Here is a 27999-nt window from a genome sequence, read left to right on the forward strand (position 1 = left end):
GTCTCCGTTATCGCCATAACATCATAATCTCACATGGCAATCTGTGCCTGTAACTCCCCAATTTTATTAACTATACTCCGTGCATTCACATACAAGCAGTTTAAATCCTGATTTAGACTTCATTACTTGTTCCCTTACTTGGACTCCATCTATTAACTTACTAATCTCCATTTTAGTGCTATCTGCCTCTCCCAGCATTTCGTGCACCCTGGTGTTATTTTCTAATATTCTCTCCTGGTTCCCACACCCTGCGAAGTTAGTTTAAACCCTCCCCAACAGCACTAGCAAAACGACCCACAAGGACCCGCAATATATATTAATCAGAGAGGGGATGACAGTAGGCCCCTCAGACCAGGGGGGGAAACCCCCCCCGAGATGGCTCCTTGATAATGTGGGAACAGTCTGCCACAGGGAAGTTTGCTCCATTACTGGTGGGCTCTGCATGTAGCAAAGAACTGCACCACTGTCAGCAAAATTTCCCCAATTAGGGCCTTAACGACATTAATTAGGTTCCTGCCCCAGGAACATTCCTGGCTTCCTGTTGGTTTCCCCGAGCCCCACATCCAACCCTGCCACCTTGGGGCTGGGAGTATTCAACAAACATTTTTCTCAGTGATCGAAATCCTTTCCAACTGTTACAGGTACTGCTGCTCATTGTTTCCGTTTGCTTGGAAATGATTGAGGTTGCAAATGATCTGATCCATTTCTTGCCTAGCTCGACCCTTAGGCTAGGTTTTGTAGCAGTAATGATTGTGAAACTGTCAGCAGTCACCATCATTACTCCTCAGAGACTGACAGCTACTTCTACACGTGCACAGTAAAACGCACAAAGGTGCGTTCAGAAGGTGCTGTCAGTGCTTCTATGCTTCACTATTAGGTATGGTGTTGAAATAGCTGCAGAAATCATTAAACTAATGAGAATATCACATTTTATGCTGTAACATTGCTGTAAAAAAAGAACCCTCAAAAAAGTTACATCTTGTTAATAAGCTATAACTGTTTTTTAACAGCATACTAAGTCATAACTACTGCTAAAGAACCTCTCTTGTCCTTGAAAACTATTTTTTTATTTGTGTATTATTTTTTCCATTCTGATAAAAATTCTAGTTTTTTTAATATCATTTAAAAAAAACTTTTTAAATGAAATTTCAGCTTCTAATATGTATGAAATATTAGCTTAATCATTTCGTTTCCCCTCTGTACCATTTGTAGAAGTTTAGGATAATCAGTGAGTTTACTTCCTGGTTTGCTGTCCGTAAGAATGCTTCAATGTGATTAGCTTCTTGCCCTGCTTAATGACATCACTGTTGCTGGATGCCTGGAGATCCCCTTGACTTGGCAACAGTTTCAAATTAACATTGGGAAAGGTGAAATCCATGCTGCAGGGATTGCTTGAGCTTTGTAGGCAATTTTCTTCCAGGTTAGTGGTGAGCAGCAGCTCTTCACCACTGACCACAAAACCTGGGCCATTGTTCTTTCAAAAAGGTCTGGTTGCATTCTAATCCCCAGGAAAGTCTATTGCGCAGCTACAGTCTTATCTGCTTATCCTCACACATTATGTCATTTTGGGTTCACATACAATAGACACCCCCTGTTCATTGTATTTTGTTGAAGCATATTCTAGTGTGTGTAAATTTTCTGCAGCCAATTTAAGAATTAAAGCTTAAGTGGCTGGAAAATTGGGGAGGTACTATGAGTCGATGCATTGACCTCTCCAACTGATTCTCTAATGTTCACTTCCATTGAATGAGACTCCAGGGTTGGGAGTTAAGTTTCAGAGCTAGAGGGACCAGGTCTTAGTTTAAAGAGTTTAGACATACTTTTTAAACTTTAATTCCCTTCTTCAGACTTTGAATCAACACACCTTCGCGTGTGAGCATAGCCTGATGTTTCTGTTATAACTCCTGTACAGCATTGTGTACTTCATTAATTAGGAAGTGCTCCAATTATTTTTTTCCAACCAATTTCTTCCTATCTGAGAATGTTCACCACTTTTCATTATTAATAATTCTAAGATTTAAGACCTGACTGTTATGTGCCAGTTTTATCCAACTGTTATATGTTTTAGGTACCAATAGTTAACAGTCTGTACCTTTATATTTGAGTTGCAATTCTGTGAGATCTGTAGACTGGAGAAGAAGGGTGGGGGAAGGACATGCAGGAACTACCAAGAATATTGTTATGATTCCTGTGGAGTCCAACAAACCAAAAGAACTGAGTTTACCGAACAACCCCAATGAAAAACCAATGGGCAAGATTTTACTTTTCATAACTTATATTTTAACAGTCAGATCAAAATCAACATAAAGCAAACATGAACTAATAAGCAAATTGAGATCAATATAAACTACAAATTGCGTAAAAAATGGCGCATGTTTACGCATCAAAGCTAGATCTCTCAGATTTACTGAGGAGTCCACTCAGCGTCTATGGCACCAATTTCAGCCTCAAAGTCCTTCAAAGTTCTAAAATTTCCTCAGAATTCCAGCTCCTTTTCTTCAAGGATTTAACCACTGATTCTCATCTGACAGCAGCTCCCCTTCAACCCAAGTTCCACAGTGGTCTCACCAAAATTGCGCAATTCTTCAGAACCTCTTCAGCTCCGCTCGTGAAAGTCTTGATGGCATGGATTTACTTGTATTACTTTTATCTGATCCTTCAGTGCACTGTATAGTCAAGTCTGGTCAGTCAGTTACTTTAAGTAACAAAAAGAACTGCAGCAACCCTGATATTTGCCTATTTCCAGCTTCTGGACCTAGCCTTTGTATTCTTCAGCCTGCCTGTATTGGATTATCTGAGCTCACATAGCTCTATTTCTTTTATCTGGTTTCAACTAGTTTCAGTTTCCAGAGAAGCCTGAAGTTTTGGATTCAGTTTTGCTTTCCCTAGAAACCTGAAGTTTCCATTTCCCTTTCAGTTAGGGTCTGACCCCAAAAAAATGCCAGCTTTGAAACCAGGGTCAGTGCACCCAACAGAACATTCAACAAGCCACCTCTTCCGACTTCAGCTCACACATGTTCCCCCACTGGTCCCACAAACCACGGATTCCATCACAATATTGTAGTATTTAGAATGCTGACCAGGAATCTTTCCTGCTCTTACCATTGGCATATGTCATTGGCATATGTTGGAAGAATTTACAAGTTGATACTCAACCTGTTTGGCCAAGTAATGAACGCACCTTCCTCACCATCAAATCCTGGAGTGGGACTTGAACCCATGGCTTTTGGCTCAGAGGCAGGAATGCTGCCCACAGAGGAACAAGACCTCCTTGAAATAAAGATATTCTTTGGAAAATATTTAGACACCGTAAGTTTGAAGTGGCACTAAAAAAACTCTCACACTGACTGATTTTAAATTTAACAAGTCTATCAATTCTATTCCAACTGATGCCTGACTTATTTGTTAAGATTATTAAAGGAGATGAAATGTGACCAGAGGAGAACCATAATGTGTTAGTTGTCAGCAAAATATCCCTTTATCACATGACAATATCAAATGTTATTTTCTGCTTGATATAAACGAGGCAATGACATTCTACGAATGGAAAAAATGACATCAGCAATACAAGTTATGAAAATGTTGCAAATTTTACCAATTTGAATTTATATATCACCTTTACTTAAATGCATTGGAATGGTCTACTATGTTAAAGGTAAAAATATATGCAGGTTGTTGTATAACGTGGAAAAACATTCCAAAGCATTTACCAGAGGTACAGTAGAATCAAAAGAAAAAATGAATGCCAGCCAAAGAAGGAGAAGGGGGCAGTGCTGGACTTAGTTTTAGGGAACAAAGCCGGGCAAATGGTAGAATTGTTAGCGGGGCAGCATTTCAGTGATGGTGACCATAACTCAGTAAGATTTAAAGTAGTTATGGAAAAAGACAGAGATGGACTGGAAATAAAGGTTCTGAATTGGGAGAAGGCAGATTTTAATATGATAAGATAGGATCTGACCAAAGTGGACTGGGAGCAGATACTTGTAGGAAAATCTACACCAGAGCAGTGGGAGTCATTCAAAAAGGAAATAGACAGTGCCGGGCCAACATGTTCCTGTAAAGGTGAAGGGTGGGACCAACAAGTTCAGAGAATCCTGGATGTCAAGGAATGTACAGGATTAGATAAGGAAATAAAGGGAGCCTTATGGCAGATACCGAGGGCTCAAAGCAGCGGAAGACCTAGAGGAGTATAGAAAGTGCAGGGTTTACTTAAAAAAGAAATTAGGAGAGCGAAGAGGCGGCATGAAAAAACACTGGCGGGTAAAATGAAGAAAAATCCAAAGGCATTTTATAATTATATTAGGGGCAAGAGGATAACCAGGGAAAGAGTAGGGCCCATTAGGGACCAAAGTGGCAATCTGTGTGAGGAACCGGAAAACGTAGGTGAGATTTTAAATGAGTACTTTGTACCTGTATTCACGATGTGGGTATAGAAATCAGGGAGGGGGACTATGATTACTTGAACAAATTAGCATTGAGAGGGAGGAGGTATTAGTGGTTTTAGCGGGCTTAAAAGTGGATAAATCCCCAGGCCCAGATGAGATGTATCCCAGGCTGCTGTGGGAGGCAAGGGAGGAGCTGCAGAGGCCCTGGCATTAATTTTTAAATCCTCCCTGGCCACAGGAGAGATACCAGAGGACTGGAGGACAGCTAATGTGGTACCATTATTCAAGAAGGGTGGCAGGGATAAACCAAGAAACTATAGGCCAGTGAGTCAAACATCAGTGGTAGGGAAACTTTTGGAAACATTTCTGAGAGACAGAATTAATCTCCACTTGGAGAGGCAAGGATCGATCAAGGATAGTCATCATGGCTTTGTCAGGGGGAGATCATGTCTAACAAATTTGATTGAATTTTTTGAGGAGGTGACTAGGTGTGTAGATGAGGGTAGTGCAGTTGATGTAGTCTACATGGACTTCAGTAAGGCTTTTGATAAGGTCCCGCATGGGAGACTGGTCAAGAAGGTAAGAGCCCATGGGATCCAGGGCAATTTGACAACTTGAATCTAAAATTGGCTTAGTGGCAGGAGGCAGAGGGTGATAGTTGAAGATTGTTTTTGTGACTGGAAGCCTGTGTCCAGTGGCGTACCCGCAGGGTTCGGTCCTGGGTCCCTTGCTGTTTGTCATGTACATTAATGATCTAGACCTGAATGTAAGAGGTATGATCAGTAAGTTTGCAGATGACACAAAAATAGGTGTCGTGGTAAATAGTGAGGAAGAAAGCCTTAGACTACAGGATGATATAGAGGAGCTGGTCAGATGGGCAGAACAGTGGCAAATGGAATTTAATCCTGAAAAGTGTGAGGTGATGCATTTTGGGAGATCTAACATGGCAAGGGAGTACACAATGAATGGTAGGACCCTGGATCAGAAGGACCTTGATGTACATGTCCATAGATATTTGAAAGCAGCAGGACAGGTAGATAAGGTAGTTAAGAAGGCATATGAGGCACTTGCCTTTATTAGCCAAGGCATTGAATACAAGAGCAAGGAGGTTACGATGGAGCTGTATAAAGCGTTAGTTAGCCATCATCTGGAATATTGTGTGCAGTTCTGGTCTCCACATTATAGGAAGGATGTGATTGCACAGGAGAGGGTACAGAGGAGATTCACCAGGATGCTGCCTGGGCTGGTGTGTTTCAGCTATGAAGAGAGACTAGATAGGCTGGGGTTGTTTTCCTTAGAGCAGAGAAGGCTGAGGGGGGACCTGATTGAGGTGTACAAAATTATGAGGAGCATGGGTAGGGTAGATAGGAAGAAACTTTTCCACTTAATGGAGGGGTCAATAACCAGGGAGCATAGATTTAAGGTAAGGGACAGGAGGGCTAGAGGGGATTTGAGGAAAAGTTTTTTCACCCAGAGGGTGGGGGGGTATCTGGAACTCACTGCCTGAAAAGGTGGTAGAGGCGGGAACCTTCACAACATTTAAGAAGCATTTAGATGGACACTGGAAATGCCATAGCATACAAGGCTACGGGTCAAGTGCTGGAGAATGGGGTTAGAGTAGATAGGGACTTGGTGATCAGCGTGGACACAATGGGCCGAAGGGCCTCTTTCTGTGCCGTATAACTCTATGACTATATGTGGATAAGTTATCAAAAGCTTGTTTAAAGCAGTTAGCTTAAAGGAGGGACTTGGCAAATTAGAAGGAAGTTAGAAAGAAAGATGTATTTTTAGAGCCAATTCCAGAGCATGGGGTTAGGCAGTTGAAGAATAGAAACCAATGTTGTGGCAAAGAGAAAGGGAAAGTTAACTATAGGGGGAAAAACATACTGAAAATACTGTTCAGAATGCATTAATAACTGTAACAGATCTTATGATTTATTTATATTATAAGTATTACTTGATTATTCTGTGATGCTCCAAGTAGTATTTTGGTATTTGCATTCTACTTACATCAGTCATATAATGAACTGCTTCTCATAATGAGCATGCACATGACATATCGAATGATGCCAGTGCATATCTCAGAATTTAAACAAAACATTTTTTCAATAACTATACAAATGCGGAATAAATGGAGGTGAACAGAATGTTCCTACCACTTGTGTGAAACACTTTATTAGTTGTAAACAGTAAGTGATTGAGCTTGTTGTAAGCTCCCTCAAAAATAGTACAAGCAGAATATCTTCCTCTGCTAAACCAAGCAGAGTAACATTTGCAATGACCATCTCCAACAAGAGAGAATCTAACCATCCCCCCTTGACATCCAATGAGCATTACCATCACTGAATCACCCACTGTCAACATCCTGGGGGTTACCATTGACTAGAAATTTAATTGGACCAGTGATTATAAAATACTGTGGCTACAAAAGCAGGTCAGAGGCTAGGAATTCTGAGGCAAGTAACTCACCTTCTGACTCCCCAAAGCCTGTCCACCATTTACAAGCAATGTGATGGAATATTCTCCATTTACCTGGATGAGTGCAGCTCCAAGAATACTCAAGAAGCTCAACACCACCCAGGACAGGCGCCGCCTGCTTGTTTGGCACCCCATCCACCGCCTTAAATATTCACCCCCTCCACCACCGATATATACAAGTTGGACTGCAGGAACTCACCAAGCCTTCTTTGACAGCACCTCCCAAACCTCCACCATGGGCAACATACGCTTGGGAGCACCACCAACTGCAAGTTCCCCTGCAAGCCACACACCGTCCTGGCTTGGAACTCTATCGCCGTCCCTTCGCTGTCGCTGGATCAAAATCCTGGAACTGCCTTCATAGCAGCACTGTAGGTGTACCTACACCACATGGACTGCAGCATTTCAGGAAGTGGGCTCACCACCACCTTCTCAATAGCAATTAGGGATGGGCAACAAATTCTGGAGGAAAAAAGGTGGGAAGACTATAAATCATGATGCAAAAGCACATAATTTTTAGAATGTAACTGACTTTTCAAAGTAAACAATATCAGTTCATCATGTTTAACAGAACTAAGAACCCTAATACCTTTGAAAGGTGATGATATTGCTTTGTAAAAGAAAAGACAAGTATTAGCTTTCTCATTGGCATAATTAGTCAAACTAATAACCAGTTAATATTAATTATTTAAAGAAGCAATCTTTACTCAAAGAGGATTTCACTGACCAATAGACAGTTGTAGGGGCAATTTGATTTCACTATTTCAAAGCTGTGGTTGTTGAGGGAATTCTGGAAATCTTTAATATGTTTTTCTTTTCCTCTAAGTTAGGTTGCAGAATGCTGTTTTTTCCTGGAATGAGGTATCTACAAAATGATGTACCTCTGAAACAGAAAATCCTAAAACTGTGAGTTAGGTGTCAATTGGAAAAGACAAAAAATAATATGTAAAGCTTATAGAGACCAAATGTAGAAGCCATTGAGATGCAAAGTATGTTAACACAATTCTCGTATTTTTTTGATCATCTAATAATTCCTTCCTACTTTCTGTGTTGGGGCCACTTAAACTTAATTTAATTAGCATTCATTTAATATTGATGATAAGGAAGAAAGGGCTTGCATTAATAAAGCATCTTTTATGAGCTCAGGACATCTCAAAATGCTTCCAATGAATTATTTATGAATGTAGTCACTGTTATAATGAAGGATACTCTAGTAGCCAATTTGCACACAGCAATGCCCCACAAATAGCACATAGATAAGTCACCAGATAATCTTATTTTTGGAGGTGTTGGCTGAGGGATAAATATTAATCAGGCCACTTTGGAGAACTCACTTGCACTTCTTTGAAAATGCCATGGAATCTCGCACATCCAACTGAGAGTAGTGCAAAGCTAAAAACAGTGAACGTCCAACGAGATTTAGGAGTTCATGTACCAGATCACTAGAATGTGATAATTAGAAAGAAGAAATAATCAAAAAGGCTAATGGAATGTTAGGCCTTACAACTAGCTGCCTAGAATGTACTGTAGGAGGTGTTTCACTGCAACGCAAAAAAGCTATAACAAAACCCCGGTTAGATCACATCTGGAGCACTGTACACAGTGCTGGGAATTGCACCTTAGAAAGGGTATATTTATCTTGGAAGGAGTGCAGATCACTAGAACGTTAACAGAGCACCGCGAGTTAGATTGTGGGGGGAAAATTACATTACCAAGTGTTGTATTTCCTGGAATCTAGAAGATAAAGGGGTGATTTGAGGATTTTAAAATATTGTAAAGAATTTATGGGGCAGAGAGAGGAACTTTTTCTGCTGGTGGGTGAGTCCAGGACAAGGGAACATAACCTTAAAATCAGAGCTGGGCTATTTAGGAAAGCAGTCGGGAAACATTCCTTCAAGCAAAGGTTGGTAAAAGTGTGGGACTCTCCTGCAAAACCAGTAGATGCTAGCTCAGTTAATCATTTTCTTTAATTGTGAGGTATTTTTTCTAGACAAGAATATAAAAGGATACAGATCAGCCATCATCTCATTAAATGGTGGAAGAAACCTGAGGGGCTGAATGGTCTCTTCCTGTTCCTATGTTCCAGTTGGGGACTACGTTTGATATTTCATTCAAAAGACATCACCTCTGACAATGCAGCAGTCCCTCAGTACTGCACTGACCTGTCAGCATAGATCACATGCATAACTCTGTGGATTGGGACTTGAACCAAAGACCTTCTGACTCAGAGGCAAATGTGTGACCACTTGAGTTATGGCTGACAATATTCAGTGTGATGTCATTCAGTGGAGTTTTAAATTAAACATTTTGTATATTGGACTATGTATTACATGCAGATTTGCTTCTACCAATATTGAAGGTAATGCTCAGGTGGACCCCTATGTCAAAACTATTTCGAGAATAATTCTAGCCTACGTTGAGTTACAAAAAAGTTAAAATTGCTAGTCCCATAGTAGTTTTTGTTGAAAAGATGCTGGGCGGAATCGTCCCAGATTTGCACTAAGTGCGGTAGCGGGCAGGTAAAGCGATGTTTTACCCGCTGGCCACAAGGGCAGGCTTTCACGCCGTATCATCCAAAACCTGCCTCATTAGTCTTGCATTCCAGGGAAACAGGCCGTTTCCATGGCGGGCAGGCTGTCATTCGCCCGTCACACCATCACCTCGCCGCTTCATCATGCTGGGTGCAATATTTAAAGTCCAGCCACATGCACACATCTTAGTGCTTCTAGCCCACGACTACTGCAGGAAAGATGTCCACAAAAGGCAAAAAAAAAACCGCAGCTTCCAGGTTTAGTGACACGACACTGGAACGCCTTTTGGACGCCGTGGAGGCCCGCCATGATGTCCTCTACCCCCGCTCTGGCTGCAGGATGAGCAGTGGCGTGACCACCCAGGCTTGGGAAGCGGTGGGCAGTGGTGGTCAGCACTAATGCTGCACAGAAGAGGTTGGCCATCCACTGCAAATAGAGGATGAATGATCTCATCCGTGTAGCCAGGGTATGGCAATCATCTCATCACTTTAAGCTCACCCACTCAAGCCCATCACATATTCACTGGCATCTCACTCACTGCCAGCTCAAGGGACATCACCACCTATTATCACACACATACCTTCCCATGTCCATCTGGCCTCATCTCCTCTGGAGGCTGCCTCCTCAGCCCTCACCATCTTGAGGCCACTTGCACAGATCAACATGTGACCCCCGCACACCCTGGGTTATCTCCTTCCCTGGTACAACTCTCGCCCTGCAGCCTCTTCCCTTACCAGAGGCCACGTTTCCCCCTTCGTCAAGCAAGCCCTAACCCTGCAACCATTGAAAAACCATCCACATATGACTGATCTGGTAGGTAGAGACCTTCCCCTGAGCCCCCCTAAAAGTGATGCGGTGCTGTGTATGAAGCCTGGCGCTGATGACTGCGAGTGCTGACCAAAGCAAGGTAGGCAAAGAAACCTTGAAGTTCTGAGCAGTGCAGCTCACCAGGTGCTGTTGTGAAATAAATCAGCGTGTTTTCCCGCCAATGTGGGCAGATGATCCAGCAGGGGGGGTACTATTCCAGCGGGCAGGCCTAATAATAATGTACTGGTATATTACAATGAGGTTCCTGATGTCTGATGGCAGAGAATGCGGCCCGCCATTGGTGGGTTGAGCGGATGATCGTGAGCTGGTTGCAAGCCATCATGAAACCGATCGCACCGTATTGTCCACTTATGCCACCGAACATGCCCGACGCTGGTGGGCACGGGAAATCCCAGCCGCTGTTGATAGGCATTCTATATGTCTCTTCTGAGAGTTTTTAGTTTGGTGTGGAACTTTTTGGGCTGCTTCGGAATCATGCCCAACAAGTATATCTGAATCCAGACATTTTAACAATATATGAATTTGATCAATGAATGTATGTATGAGAATTGAAGTAATAATATTGATTTTAGCAGGATAATGAATTAATTATTCTCCCTGATCTTATGGAAGATCATTTCAGTGGTTGCGAATAACATCTTTGGTCGGCTTATTCACAATGTTCTATTGGTCCCAGCATATGGGATAAAACTGAATTTTAAATATTTGTGAACTCACTTTAAATAAAAGCATTGTTTTAATGTATATCATAACCAAATTATTAGCATGAAAAATGTTTGAAAATCCCAAAGCACAGCAAATATATTCACAAATATATCAACATTTTAAATAAAGAACACTTTTCCTTTATCAGAGGATCATATTTGTGATGGCTACATAATCTGCATAACATGTAAACTCCTAATATGCTTATGTTGTACTTACTTTTCATTCCTCCCATCTTCCAGAATTTGCATCTCTATGGTAGGTGGCACTGTGGCTCACTGGTCTCTTGTGCCACTGCCCACCTACCCCCAACTTCAGTTTGCTTTCCTTTCCCCTCTCCATTCTATGCATACCCCTATCCCACCTTGCAGTCACCGCCTGCCATCTCTGTACTGGTCCACTGGCCAGCATCCTGCCCCTCCATCTGATATTGCTACCCCCTGGTCCAAACCCTTTCCTCAACTTCCACCAATTAACTGTAGCACCATATGTGCTGCAGAAAGCTGGCCATTGGCTCTGCCTGAATCCCATTCTCCACTGTTGCCTTTGATGCATCACTCAAAAATTGTAACCTCTTGGCCTGACCTTTCTACCCACTCACCAGCCACACCTTCAACCTGAAAAGGCTGTGCTGCCTTGTGGCTGGCAGCCCTGGCTATAGCTTTTCACCCAGACACAAGGACAAGAGATAGGGAAGACAAAGAAAGACAGAGACGACAAAAGAGAGATTTTCAGATGGCAAAAAGGAAAAGCAGAGAGAGAACGTAGAAAGAACCGGAAGAAAAATTATGGATGGGGAGCTTTTAACAAGGCAGTTATGGAGATAAAATTGCAGTGAACTTACCACTCCATTCCTATTCCGCTCCCATTTTCCCAAGGATCAGTGCTGGACAGCCAAGGTGCCCAATACAGGATCCTTATTACTCTATGCAAATCAAGACCTTATGACATAGCTGATATTGGATAGAATGTCTAATATGGAGGCTTCACTGCAGTAGTAGAGATAAGCACTATAATATATATTTTGTGGGGCCTGGAGGAACAGGAGTGTTCTGACCATGTCAGCCTCTGGGCTGAAAAATTATAGGGCTGGCCCACAGCTGGCACCTACATCAAAGAACTCTTTTGAAGCAGCTTGCTGCATGTATGTCAATGAGGCCTTGCAATGGGACTGATCCACCATCAGTCACCATTCTACCACCACCCGCTCCCCTCCACCACCACCACCATTGTCCAAAAAATCCTCAATCAATGAGTGATGAAAGGACAGAGAGGGAAGGACTTAGAATCTCAAAAGATGATAAAGATAGATAAGACAGAAACTGTTTCCTGTAATTTACCACAGAATTTCCACTAGAAATATATAAAAAGCCTTACATATGCACACACATCCTGGAGGTATGTCAACCTGAATCTGAACTAGACTGTTTGCAACCTTGGTGTCATATTTGACCCTGAGATGAGCTTGCAGCCACACAGCCATACCAAGACTGAGACTGCCTATTTCCCTCCATAACATCACCTGTCTGCACCCCTGCCTCAGCTTATCTCATACCAAAACCCTCCTGCATGCTTCTGTTACCTTTCGACAACTATCAACATCCTAAGGATAACATTGACCAGAAACTGAATTGGACCAGGGGGAGATGTAGTGATATTATTGCTGGACTAGTAATCCAGAGACCCAGGGTAATGCTCTGAGACCTGGGTTCAAATCCCACCACGGTAGATGGTGAAATTTGAATTCAATCAAAATAATCTGGAAAATTGATTGTCGCACTAACGTCCTTTAGAGAAGGAAATATGCAGTCCTTAGCTTGGCCTACATGTGACTCCAGGCCCACAGCAATATGGTTGACTCTTAAATGCCCTCTGAAATGGCCTAGCAAGCCACTCAGTTCTCAAGGGCACCATCCCATGAAAAAAACATATGAATACTGTGGCTACAAGAGCAGATCAGAGGCTGGGTGAGTAACTCGCCTCCTGACTTCCCAAAGCCTGTCCACCATCTACAAGGCATGAATCAGGAGTGTGATGGAATACTCGCCACTTGCCTGGATGAATGCGGCCCTAACAGCGCTCAAAGCAGCCCACTTGATCGGCACTCCATCCAGCAACCTAAATATTCACTCCCTCCACCACCAATGCACAGCGGCAGCCATGTGTACCTAATACAAGATGTAGCAACTCACCAAGTCTTCTTTGACAGCATTTTCCAAACCCATGACCTCTACCACCTAGAAGGACAAGAACAGCAGAAGCATGGGAACAACACCACCATAAACTTGAGTTACCCTCCAAGCCACACACCATCCTGGTTTGTCTCCTTTCCCTCAGTGTCACTGGATCAAAATCCTGGAATTCCCTTCCTACAAGCACTGTGGGCGTACCTGCACCAAATGGACTGCAATGGTCCAAGAATGTGGTTCACCACCACCTTCTCAGGGGCAATGTTGGCCTTGCCAGCAATGTCTACATCACCTGAAAGAATAAAAAAGGCTATTTCATTATACATCTTTTGACCTCCCATCTTCTACCCTCCATAAACTTTGAGTTCAGACAAAACCCTGCTGCCCATGTGCTAACCCGTATCAAATTCCAATCATCTGTCAACCCCAGTGCTTGCGGACCTACATTGCTTCCTAGTTAAGCAACGCTTCAATCTTAACGTTCTTAAACTTGTTTCCAAATCCCTCCATGGCTTCGCCACTCCAAATCTCTGAAATAAACAACTGTGCTTCTCTAATTCTAACCTCTTAAGCAGCTCCAATTTTAATTGCTCCAGCTGCCCAGTGCCTAAAGTCTGGAATTCCCTCCCTAAATCTTTCTGCCTTGCTACCTCTAGTCCTGCCATTAAGAAGCTCCTCAAAACCACTTCTTTGACCAAGCTATGTTGTTCACCCTAACATGTGTGTGTCAGTGCCAAGTTTTATAATGCTGCTGTGAATTGCCTTTGGACATTTTATTAGATGAAAGGTGCTAGGTAAGTGCAAGTTGATGATTTGTTGTTTACAGGCCTCTCTTCCTTAAGGCCCTTTTCATATCCTATTAGTTTTCCTTCATGACCCTTTTGTTGTTCCCTGCAATTATGTTTTGATGTAGTTCTGTGCCCCAAACATTTTTAAACATTTTCCCAATAGATTTTTTTTTTCTTTTTTGAAAACTTGCTGACCACTGTGGTTAATTTTTTTCCCCTGCTGTTCCAACAATCCCCGCCCCCTGTCTTTTTCCTTTTTCCAACTTGCATTTATCATTGTCTGTTTCTTCCAGCCAGCACAACTTCCTAGTATCCCACTTCAGTGCACCAGTTTCCTCACTTGTGACAGTGAAGGATGATCTTTTTCATGAAAAAGCATTAAAAGGCAGCATATGTAACTTGCTATTCAAGAAAAGAGGGAGAGAGAGAAAACAGGCAACTAAAGGCCAATTGGCCTGATATCAGTCATCAAAAAAATGCTAGAATCTATTATTATGGTAACAGAGCACTTAGAAAATCATAATGATCAGGTAGAGTCATCACAGGTAAATGAAAGGGAAATCATGTTTGACAAATTTGTAGTAGTTTTTTGAAGTTGTAACTAGCAGGGTAGATAAGGGAGTCAGTAAATATATTGTATTTCAATCCTTAAAAAGCATTTGGTAAGGTGCCACATAAGAGGCTATTGCACAAAATTAGAACTCATGGGACTGGGGTATATTAGTATGGATTGAAGATTGGTTAACAGACAGAAAAAAGAGAGTAGGAAAAAATAGGTCATTTTCTGTTAGGCAGGCTGTAACTATCAAGATACCACAAGGATCAGAGCATGATCCTCAGCTATTTACAATCTATTTCAATGGCTTAGATGTGGGGACCAAGTATAATGTCTCCAGGTTTTCTGATGATAGTGTTAGATGGGAAAGTAATTTTGGTTTTGGATTGAAGGAGGAAAAGATAGAACAGTTTCCCATCTGTTCTGTAAATGACTGTGGGTAATTGGTTGGAGGTAGGCGTATTATTGCGGTGAGGAAAATGGAGAAGAATGTTAGTGTGATGACCTAACCTTGTTTGACCCCAGTCTTCACTGAAATAGGGTTTGTGGTGGTTCCTTTGGTTCAAACATGGACAAAAGAGCTGAAATCGAGAGGTGAGGTGAGAGTGACTGTGCTTGACATCAAGGTAGCATTTGACCGAGTGTGACATCAATAACCCCTAGCAAAACTGGACTTAATGAGAATTGGGGAAATCTTTCTGCTAGTTGGAGTTATACCTAGCACAAAGGAAGATGGTTGTGGTTGTTGGAGGTCAATCATCTCAGTTCCAGAACATTGCTGCAGGAGTTCCTCAGGGTAGTGTTCTAGCCCCAACCATCTTCAGCTGCTTCATCAGTGACCTTCCTTCCATCACAAGGTCAGAAGTGGGGATGTTCGCTGATGATTGCACAATGCAGTTCCAACAACGTTCAAGAAGCTCGACACCATCCAGGAGAAAGCAGCCCACTTGATTAGCACCCCATCCACAAACTTTCACTTCCTCCACCATTGACGCAGAATGGCAGCAGTGTGTACCATCTACAAGATGCACTGAAGGAACTCACCAAGGCTCCTTAGACAGCACCTTCCAAACCCACGGCTGCTACCATTTAGAATGACAAGGGCATCAGATGCATGGAAACACCAACACCTGCAAGTTCCCCTCCAAGCCACACACCATCCTGACTTGGAAATATGTCGTCCTTCCTTCACTGTCACTGGGTCAAAATCCTGGAACTCCCTCCCTACACCACATGGACTGCAGCGGTTCAAGAAGGCAGCACACCACCACCTTCTCAAGGGCACCTAGGGATGGGCAATAAATGCTGGCCCAGCCAGCGACATCCACATCCCCATGAATGAATTTTTTTAAAATCTCAGCTGCCATGTCATTGTAGAGTAGGAGAAGGACGGTGACAAATTTCTGAGGACAGCCAGATTTGAGGAGCATACTCCATAAACTTTCACGCTTTACAGAGGCAAAGGCTTTTGTAAGGTCAATAAAGGCCATGTACTGCAGTTGGTGCTGCTCTTTGCATTTTTCTTGGATTTGCTGTGCAGTGAAAATTATGTCTGCGTTGCCTCTCGCCGAGCGAAGGCTGCATTACGATTCCGGAAGGAGCTCTTCGGCCACTGGGGGGAAGCGATTGAGGAGGATCCTTGCAATGATCATCCCTGTGGCAGACAGCAGTTACAATCGGACACGTCACCCTTCTTGGATATAGTCACAATTACAGCATCCCTGAGATTCCACTGGCATTCCTCTTCCCAGATGAAGGATAGGAGGTTGAGCAGCCATTGCCAGGACTAACTGACATGTTTCAGAATTTCGGCAGGGATTCCAGCTGCTCCAAAGGCCTTGTTGTTTTTCAGCTGTTGAAAGGCTCCACACTGTGCTAGGGGCCAAGACTGAGCTGGATTTTGTATTGTGGAGTTGAGTTGAGGGTACTCAAGTTGCAGAGCCTTAGTTGAAGAGTTTTTCTAAATGTTCTATTCAGCGAGCACTGACTACCTCCCTGTCCTTGGTGAGCTCCTCTCCGTACTTGGCTCTTGAGGTGGACTCTTGAGCATTTGGGCCATAGACTGTCTTGACAGCGCTGAGGAAACTGTGCATGTCTTTGCTGTCCACAAGTTGTTGCACCTCCCATGCTCTTTCTACCGAACATTTGTTCTTTATATTGCGAATTTTATGCTATACCGCTGCCCTCAGGTGCCTGTAAACTGCTAATTTTCTCTTGAGCTGTGGTGAAGCTTATAGTCTGCACGAGCATTTGCCAAGGTTCAGGATGCAGATGACCCTTATGTGTGCACTCACGCAGAAACTGAGCTCCAGGTCATTGTTGACTCCTTCTCAAAGCATATGAGAAAACACTTGGAAAACTATGGACTAAGGTCCTCTTCCAACCAGCTTTCACAGCGCAACGCACAACATTTCTGAGCCCCGCCACCCACCCCCCTGAAATAGATTAAGATCAACAACAAGATCTTGGAAGATGTAGACCATTTACTATATCTTAGGAGCCCCCTTTTGACAGAGGCAGACATGGGATGATAAAATTCTTCTACTTCCAAAGTGCCAGCTCAGCCTTCAACCGACTGAGAAAAAGAGTATCTGAGGACCAGGAACTCGCACTTGAGACTAAGGTCATGATTTAACCAGGCAGCAGTGATCCCTGCTCCCATATGCTATAGAGACTTGGGCAGCCAACACAGGGCACTGTAGAAATACCACCAGTGGTGCTTTGGAAGATCCTCCAAATCTGGTGGCAAAGAAAGACAATCCAACAGTATTGTTGTTTCCCGAGCAAATATGCCAGTATCGAGGTGCTTATCACTCAAAACCAGCTCCACTGAGCAGGGCATGTCATCCATATGCCTGACACCAGACTCGCGAAGCAACTGCTCTATTCAGAACTCGGTCACAGCAGGAGATTCCCAGGAGAACAGTGGAAATTCTCGATGTCCTCAGAGCATCCCTGAAGAGATCAAACATCCCCGCCAACTCATGGGAATCCCTGGCTTGTGCGACCGACCAAAACGGAGAAGATAAATTCGGGGGTAGGCACCGAAGAGGTGAAGTTCAGGCATCAGCGGGAGTACACAAACCTCTAAACATCTTATCTACCCGACCCTTCAAAGCACCACCTGCCCTGCATGTGGCAGAGTCTGCAAATCACACGCTGGACTTAGCAGCCATCTCAGAACCCATCAAGTCAGAGTGGAAGCAAGTCATTCTCGATCAAGAAGGACTTAAGAGGAAGAAGGTGGGAAAGTAAGTTGTGACAAGGGCCCAAAGAGGCCACAAAGGGATATATACAGGTTAAACGTCTGGGCAAAAATGTGGCAGATAGAACACTATGTGGAGACATTTGAGGTTATCCACTTTAATAGGAAAAATTGAAAAGCAAAATATTTTTTCAATGGTGAGGAAATGGGAAATGTTGGTATTCACAAGTTTGCCCTTGTCCACAAATCACAGAAAGTTAACCTGCAGGTATAGGAATAATTAGGAATTGGGATATTCCTGCAGCATCTGCATAAACTTCTCTGCCTCTGCTGGAGAGAGGGTGGGGTGGGGTGGGGGGGCGATGCTTCAGGATGTGTGTGATGCTAAGATTGTGACCCTGTACAAGAACAAGGGCAGCCGCAGTGATTGAAACAATTATCGGGGCATCTCCCCGCTAAACATTGTGGGAAAGGCATTTGCCCACGTTGCCCTTGTCAAGCTGTAGATCCTGGCTGAACACATCGAGCCCAAATCCCAGAATGGTTTCAGAACTGGAAGATCCACAATTGACGTGATCTTCTCAGACTGGCAGCTGCAAGAGAAATGCTGTAAACAAAGGAGATCACTACATATTGCCTTCATCGATCTCACCAAGACATTCGACCACTTGGGTAGAGTGTCGTGAACACTTTGAGCACAGAAAATGATTCGCCTTCAAGGACTTAGGACGTTCTGGAAGAATTTGCATTTTAAAAGACACTGTCCCTTAAAGGGTTAATGCATGACTCTGATTGCTATTCCGTGAAAAAGCATCTCTTTACAGGAAAGGGTAACTAAGCAGTTGTAAAAAAAACTGGAAACATCTTGACCCTAGTGAACTGTGTACAAAGGAGTCACATGGTTTTATGGCTCTGAAAAATAAAAATGGCTGGAAGACTGTATTTTAAAGGTGGGTTTTGGTCTTGCATTTGAGAAGAGAAGGACCAACTGCTCGAGAAGGAAGACAGCAGCCTTTTTGCAGTCAAGAGCCGATGTGAATATAAGTTGCTCCTAAGTTGCTATGTGCTTGAATAGACTACCTGCCAGTGGTCCTCGAGCCTGCCTGAAAAGCAGTGCCAGAGTGATTAATGGTTTTGCGGAGCAGAGACCAACTGTATAACCCAGGTGCTATTTCAAGGGCTCCACCATCTATCATACGAATCATTTGAACCTTTGAACCATTGACTTTTAAACTTTGGCAGAATTTCCCCAATTCTGTGTGTGTGTGTATGTGTGTGTGTGCGCACGTGCGGAAGCCCCTTGGTTATACCTACACGACTGGGACTTCAGCTGTTCAAGAAGGCAGCTCACCACCACCTTCTCAGGGGCAATTAGGGATGGGCAATAAATGCTGGCCTAGCCAGCGACACCCACATCCTGAAAATCAATTTTAAAAACTCCACATTGGTGTGAGGTCACATAATACATCAGCCACCTTTGCTCCCTGCTAGTAGACATTAACAGAATTTCAAACTGACTTTTGGAGAAAAAAACATCTTCAGAGACTTCAAGACCAGCTTCCCTTAGAGAGGAGAGTCCTACAAAGTATATACCTGTGATATATTGCAAGAGGAACAAGGACTCTCTCCTATAACTATTTCCCCCACCAGGTGCCCCTGAACTCTCAACCTCTGGCAGATCAACTACAAGAGTCTTCACAGCTGCAGAGGATTCCCTGCTTTTCAAGATTTTCACTTCCAGTCAAATCATCAATTCAACCAAGAAACATTGGGCCCGCAACAAATAGAGACTGAGTTAAATTCGATTTTTATAATTACTGCTATACCTTCAGTTGTACCTAGTCTTTGTATGTACGGTGGTGTGGTTGTGTCATGTCAGTGAGCCATTAAGCGTTCATTTAAACTTCAGGACAAGTGCATGTGAGAAATAGAGTAACTTTCTTCATTATTAATCCACAGAAGCTTGCTACTGAGTTATTTAAATTGACTCAATCACTCCAAGGGTGAGAAAGTACACACATTCACACACAATAATAGTTGATCCCTGACGTTAAAAGCTAATACCTTAAAATTGCTTGTAGCACTGGCAGAGGCTGCCATGGCAGAGTGGGTCTCCTGAGCCACACCAGGCGATGTTTAACACCGTGTTGATCACCATGCAAACCATCATCTCATTGGAAGGCTGCCAATGAATAAATGAAAGCAAGAATTGGGAAAGCAAATAGTGTGCTTCTCTTATTACAAATGGATTGGAGTATTAGAGTAAAGAAGCCTTACTGCAATTATACAGGGCATTGCTAAAGCCACATCTGGAGTACTGTGTACAGTTTGGCCTCCTTGCCTGTGAAAGGTTGTACTTGCTTAGAGGGAGTGGAGGGAAGATTCACGAGACTGATAAGTAGAGACCTGGGACAAGTAGATATATTTACGAGCTTTAATATAGAAAGGCATTTCACAGTCTGCAAAAAAAATTAAAGGAGAGGTGAGCAGACGCCTGGTCAAAGAGGTAAGTTTTATTTCCATGGGTCAACAAAATTGTCAATTGGTTCTGTTAATTGTGGTTCCAAATCATATGGAAATTGTGTCCCAATGTGTGTTCAATTAATGCTGCTGTTTAATTTTATATTTCTGGTACTTTTTTGTTGAGATTTTGTTTCATTACTGAGAATCTTAAAAATGTGAAAAGTTGCCTCATTCAAGCATAAAGAATGTTCAGTCGGAAATAGTACTTATTCAGCTGTTGTATCAATAATGTTAGATCATTATTCTGCAAAGCAGAGCTGAACTGTAACTGAAAATCAGTGTTACAGCTATTCAACAAAAAAAACCCAACAAAAGCATAAAGTGCCAGCATGGTAAATTCTATCATTCACACCTGTTTCATAGACATTTAATTTTGGATCTGAACATAGAGTTTATGCTAATATCTTAGGATTTCTAAGGGAAGCTCCTTGAATGATGTTGTTTATCCACTGTCTTAAGTTTTTTTTTATTCTTTCATGGGATGTGGCTAGGCTAGCATTTATTGCCCATCCCGAATTACCTTTGAGAAGGTGGTGGTGAGCCGCCTTCCTAACCGCTGTAGTATTTGTGGTGTAAGTACACCCATAGTGCTGCTAGGAAGGGCGTTCCAGGATTTTGACCCAGGAATAGTGAAGGAATGGCAATATAGTTCCACGTCAGAATGGTGTGTGGCTTGAAGGTCAACTTCCCATGCTCCCATGCATCTGCTGCCCTTGTCCTTCTAGGTGGTAGAAGTCATGGGTTTGAAAGGTCCTGTCAAAGGATGTTTGGTGAGTTGCTGCCTGTAGATGGTACACACTGCTGTCACTGTGCATCAGTGGTGGAGGGAGAATGTTGAAGGTGGTGGATGGGGTGCCAATCAAGCAGGCTGCTTTGTCCTGGATGGTGTGGACCTGCTTGCTGACAGACAGCAGAAATTCAACATTGTTCAAAGCAGATGTCTACTCTTAGGGGGAGACAGTGATGTAGTGGTTATATCACTGGGTTCGTAATCCAGAGGCCCAGTCTAATGCTCCGGGGATGCAGGTTCAAACCCCGCCACGGCGGTGTGTGGAATTTAAATTCAATTTTTAAAATATGGATTTGAAAGCTATCCTCCGTAATAATGACCATGAAACTATCACCAATTGTTGTAAAAATCCATCTCGTTCACTAATGCCCTTTAGAGAAGTAAATCTGTCATCCTTACCTGGCCTGGCCTACATGTGACTCCAGATCCTCAGTAATGTGGTTGACTCTCAACTGCCCTCTGAAATGGCCTAGCAAGCAACTCAGTTCAAGAAGGGATGAGCAACATCACTTGCCAGTGATGCCCACATCCAATGAAAGAATAAATTTTAAAAATTCAGATTTCTTAATGTGAATTAAAAAAAATATATATAAAATAATGGTAAAATATTTAGCAATTCAATATTTGTGTTGTTAAAAGAAGGACTGAAGGTTGAGGCATCTTGTCTAGCTGTGATTTGTTGAAATGGTGACTGAGCCAAAACAGTTTTTGGCAGAGTGTGCGTTTACCAGGATTTAGCTGTGTCAATCAGCATTATCTCTGCATCAATTTATCAATGAAAGATGAGTTAAACAGCAGGCTGAACCATTTTTTTTCTTTGCAAGTTAAACTATATTTGTCTATTTGCAGGGCTCCTAGTGCTAAGGGATCTGGGGATCCAAGTGGAACGCTACATTGCATCGGAGGTCTGTGATGATTCCATCACAGTGGGTATGGTCAGACACCAGGGGAAGATCATGTATGTGGGAGATGTTCGAAATGTTACTCGCAAACATGTACGTGAATACTTTTGAAATTGATTCCATGCATCAGAATCTGGAAGTAAATTTGATGCAGATTAGTATTTGCTAACAAATAGATTTGGTTTTACAAGTATTTTAGTAATGTTCTATTTTTATTATCTGATCCACATTGCAGCTTCAATTTTTTTAAGACAGCTATTTTTTTTTTTTAATTTGACACTGAGCCACATAAGGAGACATTAGGACAAAAGCAAAGTACTGCGGATGCTGGAAACAGAAAATGCTGGGAAGAGCTAGCCAGTGTGGCAGCATCTATGGAGATAGAAACGGACTCAACATTTCAGGTTTGTGACCTTTCATGAAAGGTCATGGATCTGAAGTGCGAACTCTGTTTTTCTCTATCCATAGATGCTTCCAGTCCTATTGAGATTTTAGGACAGGTGGCCAAAAACTAAGTCAAAGAGGTAGGTTTTAAGGAACATTGTAAGGGAGGAGAGGGAGGTTTGGGGTGGGGTGGGGGGGCGGGGGGGATGTTCCAAATTTTAGGGCCAGCCATCTATAAATACAGTCTTTTCCTGTTCATTTGAAGTTTTTCTCCAAGAAACAAACTCAAATTACCCACAATTCAAATTGAGCAAATTAATTATAACAGCAATTGACCTTCTGTAAATGAGAAAAATCAATGTTACTGATAATTCAAATGAGGTGTATTTGAACTAAAAGCAGCAACATTTTAGAATTAAAATCTAAAATAATCGATATTGTTCCAAATTAGATTTATTTAGCTTTTAGGTTTGGTCTCAAGCTCATTCGTTCTCAGCTGTTTTTTTTTTAAATGTTAGTGGCTCCAGGAATTCCAGGCTGTAATAACAACCATTTTTATTCAACTCACACCTTTACTATAATAAAACATCCCAAGGCACTCTACAGGAACGCTATAGAGGAAAGTTTGATACTGAGCTATATGAGGCAATATTAAGGCAGATGGCTGAAAGTTTGGTCAGAGGTAGATTTTAAGGAGCATCTTAAACAAGGAAAGATAAGGGAGGGAAATTCAGAGCTTAAGACAGAGGCAGCTGATGGCATGGTCACTAGTGGTGGAGCGATTAAAATCAGGGATGCTTGAGTGGTCAGAATTAGAGGGGCAAAGATACTGTGGAGCAGATTACAGAGATAGCGAGGGGCGAATAATGGAGGGATTTGAGAAAAAGGATAAGAAATTGAGGTATTGCTTAACTCGAAGCCAATGTACGTCAGCAAGCACTGGGATGATGGATGAATGGGATTTGGTGGGAGGACATGGGTAGTAGAGTTTGCATGATCTCAAGTGTGCACCAAGTAAAGTGTGAAAAGCCAGCAATGAGTGCATTGGTATAGCCAAGTCTAGAGGTAACAAAGAGATGACTGAGTGTTTCAGCAATAGCTGAGCAAGGGCAGAATAGCACATCCCAAGGCACTCTACAGGAACGCTATAGAGGAAAGTTTGATACTGAGCTATATGAGGCAATATTAAGGCAGATGGCTGAAAGTTTGGTCAGAGGTAGATTTTAAGGAGAATCTTAAACAAGGAAAGATAAGGGAGGGAAATTCAGAGCTTAAGACAGAGGCAGCTGATGGCATGGTCACTAATGGTGGAGCGATTAAAATCAGGGATGCTTGAGTGGTCAGAATTAGAGGGGCAAAGATACTGTGGAGCAGATTACAGAGATAGCGAGGGGCGAATAATGGAGGGATTTGAGAAAAAGGATAAGAAATTGAGGTATTGCTTAACTCGAAGCCAATGTACGTCAGCAAGCACTGGGATGATGGATGAATGGGATTTGGTGGGAGGACATGGGTAGTAGAGTTTGCATGATCTCAAGTGTGCACCAAGTAAAGTGTGAAAAGCCAGCAATGAGTGCATTGGTATAGCCAAGTCTAGAGGTAACAAAGAGATGACTGAGTGTTTCAGCAATAGCTGAGCAAGGGCAGAATAGCACAATGTTGCAGAGCTGGAAATAGGCAGTTTTGGTGACGGTGTGAATATGTGATGGAAAGCTCATCACAAAGTCAAATATGGCACCAAAGTTGGAAACAGTCTGGTTCAGCCTCAGACAGTTGCCTGGGGAAGGAATGGAGTTGGTAGTAAGGGAACAGAGTTTGTTGCAGGGACCAAGAACAATAGCTTTGGTCTTCCCAGTACTTAATTGGAGGAAATTTCTGCTCATCCAGTTCTGGATGCTAAAGGCCGTCTGATAATTTGGTGACCGTGGAGGAGTCGAGAGAAGTGGTGCTGAGGTAGAGGTGGGCGTCGAGAGTGTACTTTTGGAAAGTGACATTGTTTCTGGGTGAAACAAAAACAAAAAATGCTGGAAATACACAGCAGGTCTGACAGCATCAGTGAAGAGGAAGACGAAGTTAACGTTTCGAGTCCGTATGACTCTTCATCAGAAGAGTTTTTGGATGATGTTGGACAGTATTATATCAGAAATATCGGGGAAGGGGTGTGCACAAGGATAGATCTTTAGGGTTCACAAGAGTTACTGGTGCAGGAGCAGAAAGAGAAGCCATTGCTGGTGATACTCCTGGCTATGATTAAATAGGTAATAATGGAACCAGGCAAGTGCAGTCCCACCAAACTGGATGATGGTGGAGAGGCATTGGAGGAGGATGGTGTGTCAAAGGTGCATACAGGTTGAGAAGGATAACTTGGGATAGTTTGCCATTGTCACAATCACACAGGATATCATTTATGACTTTGATAAGATCCTTTTCATTACTGTGGCAGGGATAGAAACCTAATTGGAGGGATTCAAACATGGAGTTCCAGGAAAGATGGACACCAATTTGGGAGGCAACAACATATTCTAGGAATTTGGAAAGGGAAGGGAAGTTGAATAATGGGCCATTGCTTGCAAGGACAGTAGGATCAAGGGGGGGGTGCTGTTTTTTTTTGAGGAGAGGGGTGAAGATGGCAGATTTAAAGAAAAGAGATGCAGCATCTGAAGAAAGAGAACCGTTAACAATTTCAGCTAAGATATGAACAAGGAAAGAAAACGAGAGATGTGAGGTAACTTATAATTTTAAAGCTGCCTCTTCAATGTAGCTGCAGTTTCTGACCAAGTGAATGTCTGCTTCAATTTTAGAGAGTAATCGGTTCAAAAACTTAAAAGTGAATTGAAATAATCGCTGCTAATATTGATACAGTACCAGTGGGAGCTGATATGAGTACAGTTCAGTCAATCCAAATAAACATTTGCAAACATTAAGCCCGGATCAAACACAGGCTTGTGTTTTTTTTCTGATGAAAAAGAAGATTTCATATCTGGAAGAAAAACTGAAGATAAAAACGGCAGCTTCTCATGATTTTGGAAATCCAGTACAGGCTAGCAGTGTTTTTGATTTAAAAAGAAACTTGTATGGGTGTGGTGCTACAATGCACTGGCGTTTGAACATGAAGTGCCATGGGATAGCGGTTGGTTTTACAGATTTGGAAAAGATGGAGAGGGCAAGGTTGCATGCGAGTTCTCCTGCAGAGGGCTCACAGGACAGTCTAGACCAGAATGCCGATGGGTATGGACAACAAAATGCTTGGTGCATTGGGTAGCCAGCCAGAAAGCTGGCCATCAATCTCAAGGAGTGTGGAGGAGTCCAGCACCAGTTTGGCACAGGGCTCTGCACAGAGCTTGGAGCCCAACTTTTTGAGCATGCAAACGTTGACCAACTCTGTTCACACACTTGTGGATCTAACCATGATACAGCATCTGAAGGCCACTGTGATAGCTTCCATTGCAGCGCAAGCATTAGCCACCTACATCTAAATGCTGCAGTGGAAGCTCAGAATGAAGTCATACAAGGTCAGCTTGCTGCCTCATATCTGCAAGCGCAGACTGCTGCCATCATGACTATGGATTACACTTGGAGAGGCAGGGATTAATCAAGGACAGTCAGCGTGGTTTTGTTAAGGGGAGGTCATGTCTGGCCAATTTGACTGAATTTTTCGAAGATGTGACCAGGTGTGTAGATGAGGGCAACACATTTGGCGTAGTCTACTTGGACTTCAGCAAGGCTTTTGATAAGGTCCCGCATGGGAGACTGATAACGAAGGTAAGAGCCCATGGGATCCAAGGCAATTTGGCAAATTGGATCCAGAATTGGCTGAGTGGCAGGAAGCAGAGGGTGATGGTTGAGGGTTGTTTTTGTGACTGGATGCCTGTGTCCAGTGGGATTCCACAGGGATCGGTCTTGGGTCCCTTGCTGTTTGTGGTAAATATAAATGATTTTGACTTGAATGTAGGAGGGTTGATCAGTAAGTTTGCAGATGACACGAAAATTGGTGGGATGCTAAATAGTGAGGAGGATAGCCTTAGATTACAGGAAGATATGGACGGGCTGATCAGTGGCAAATGGAATTTAATCCAGATAAGTGTAAGGTGATGCATTTGTGCAGGACAAACAAGGCACTGGAATACACGATGAACGGTAGGACCCTGGGAAGTACCGAGGATCAGAGGGACCTTGTGCATGTCCACCGATCCCTTAAGGTAGCAGGACAGGTAGATAAGGTGGTTAAGAAGGCATGTGGGATACTTGCCTTTATTAGCCGAGGCATAGAATATAAGAGCAGCGAGATTATGCTGGAACTGTATAAAACACTGGTTAGGCCACATCTGGAGTATTGCGTGCAGTTCTGGAATCCACATTATAGGGAGGATGTGATTGCACTAGAGAGAGTGCAGAGGAGATTTACCAGGATGTTGCCTGGGCTGGAGAGTTTTAGTTATGAGGAGAGATTGGATAGACTGGGGTTATTTTCCCTGGAGGAGATTGAGGGGGGACATGATTGAGGTGTATAAAATTATGAGCGTAGACAGGAAGGAACTTTTCCCCTTGGTGGAGGGATCAGTAACCAGGGGGCATAGATTTAAGGTAAGGGGAAGGAGGTTTAGAGGGGATGTGAGGAAGAATTTTTTCACCCAGAGGGTGGTGGGAATCTGGAACTCACTGCCTGAAAGGGTAGTAGAGGCAGATACCCTCATAACATTTAAGAAGTATTTGGATGTGCACTTGCGATGCCATGGCATACAAGGCTATGGGCCTAGTGCTGGAAAATGGGATTAGAATAGTTAGGTACTTGTTTGACCGGCGCAGACTCGATGGGCTGAAGGGTCTTTTCCTGTGCTGTAGATCTCTATGACCCTATGACTTTACAGTGTGTAAAGGGACTTGCAGGGTCTCACAGTAGCCCAGCAATCTATTCTCCAAAAGATTACCAATATTACTGAGGTATCACCCCAGGGAAGTGGCAGTGGCTACACAGAGCATGAACCTGCTTCCTCCCTCAGCATGACAGCATTCATTTGGAGTAGGCTTGAGGGGTCAAATGGCTACTCCTCCTAATTCATATGTTTGTATTGGGAGGTAGGCAGGAAATTAGAGGCCGCAATCAACTCAGCAATGAGCTTATCAAATGGCAGAGCAGGTTCGAGGGGCTGAATGGCAAACCCATGTGCCTAATTCATATGTATGTATATGTTCATCCTCTCACTCCCTCGTTATCTTGCTGTTGCCTGTCGGCCATCCAGTCCGGATAATTGCCATCTATGCCAACATGGTGTAGTCCACAGGAGGTCTTTCTAGGCCCAGAGCTGAATGAGGTCATGTTCAATGACCATCTGCAACCTCCCCCACTGAAAATCAGCAGCCTTCCACCAGTCATGGTGCAGCTACTGAAGTATCACTGCAGAGGAGTACTAAGACAGGTGAAGGTACATGGAAGACAGGCACTAAGGGAATGCACAAAGACACTTGTATGCAATATGACATGCTTTGATTTACAAATTTGGTTTGGAAGGTTTATTCTGTTTTGGGTTTTATTTTTGCATTGTGGTCAAGCAGGTGCTATGATGGTCAATGACAGAGAGAAGGTATGATGTGGAACTGTCGGTGAATGGGTAATGGGAGTTATACTTAACAGTTTTGCACTCAGACAAGTTCCTTAAGGAAAGCCCAGGCAGAAGATGGCTCTGTGGGTTGCCTCCTCCCTTCCTCCTCCTCTTCCTCTCCCTCAGGCTGCCGCT

The 27999-nt window shown here is 43.0% G+C and overlaps 1 protein-coding gene across 9 annotated transcripts in view; it reads left to right on the forward strand.

Annotated features, from left to right (window-relative positions):
* dnmt3aa (DNA (cytosine-5-)-methyltransferase 3 alpha a) overlaps positions 1 to 27999 on the forward strand; it is a 586890-nt gene that overhangs the window by 470196 nt on the left and 88695 nt on the right. For all 9 annotated transcript variants that reach the window (XM_078541484.1, XM_078541483.1, XM_078541485.1 and 6 more), the window contains one exon: positions 21828 to 21973. In XM_078541484.1, the coding sequence (XP_078397610.1) occupies positions 21828 to 21973 (146 nt within the window). The remainder of the gene's footprint in view (positions 1 to 21827; positions 21974 to 27999) is intronic.

The sequence above is a fragment of the Cetorhinus maximus genome, chromosome 5 (assembly GCF_964194155.1).
Source record: "Cetorhinus maximus chromosome 5, sCetMax3.hap1.1, whole genome shotgun sequence".
NCBI lineage: Eukaryota > Metazoa > Chordata > Chondrichthyes > Lamniformes > Cetorhinidae > Cetorhinus > Cetorhinus maximus.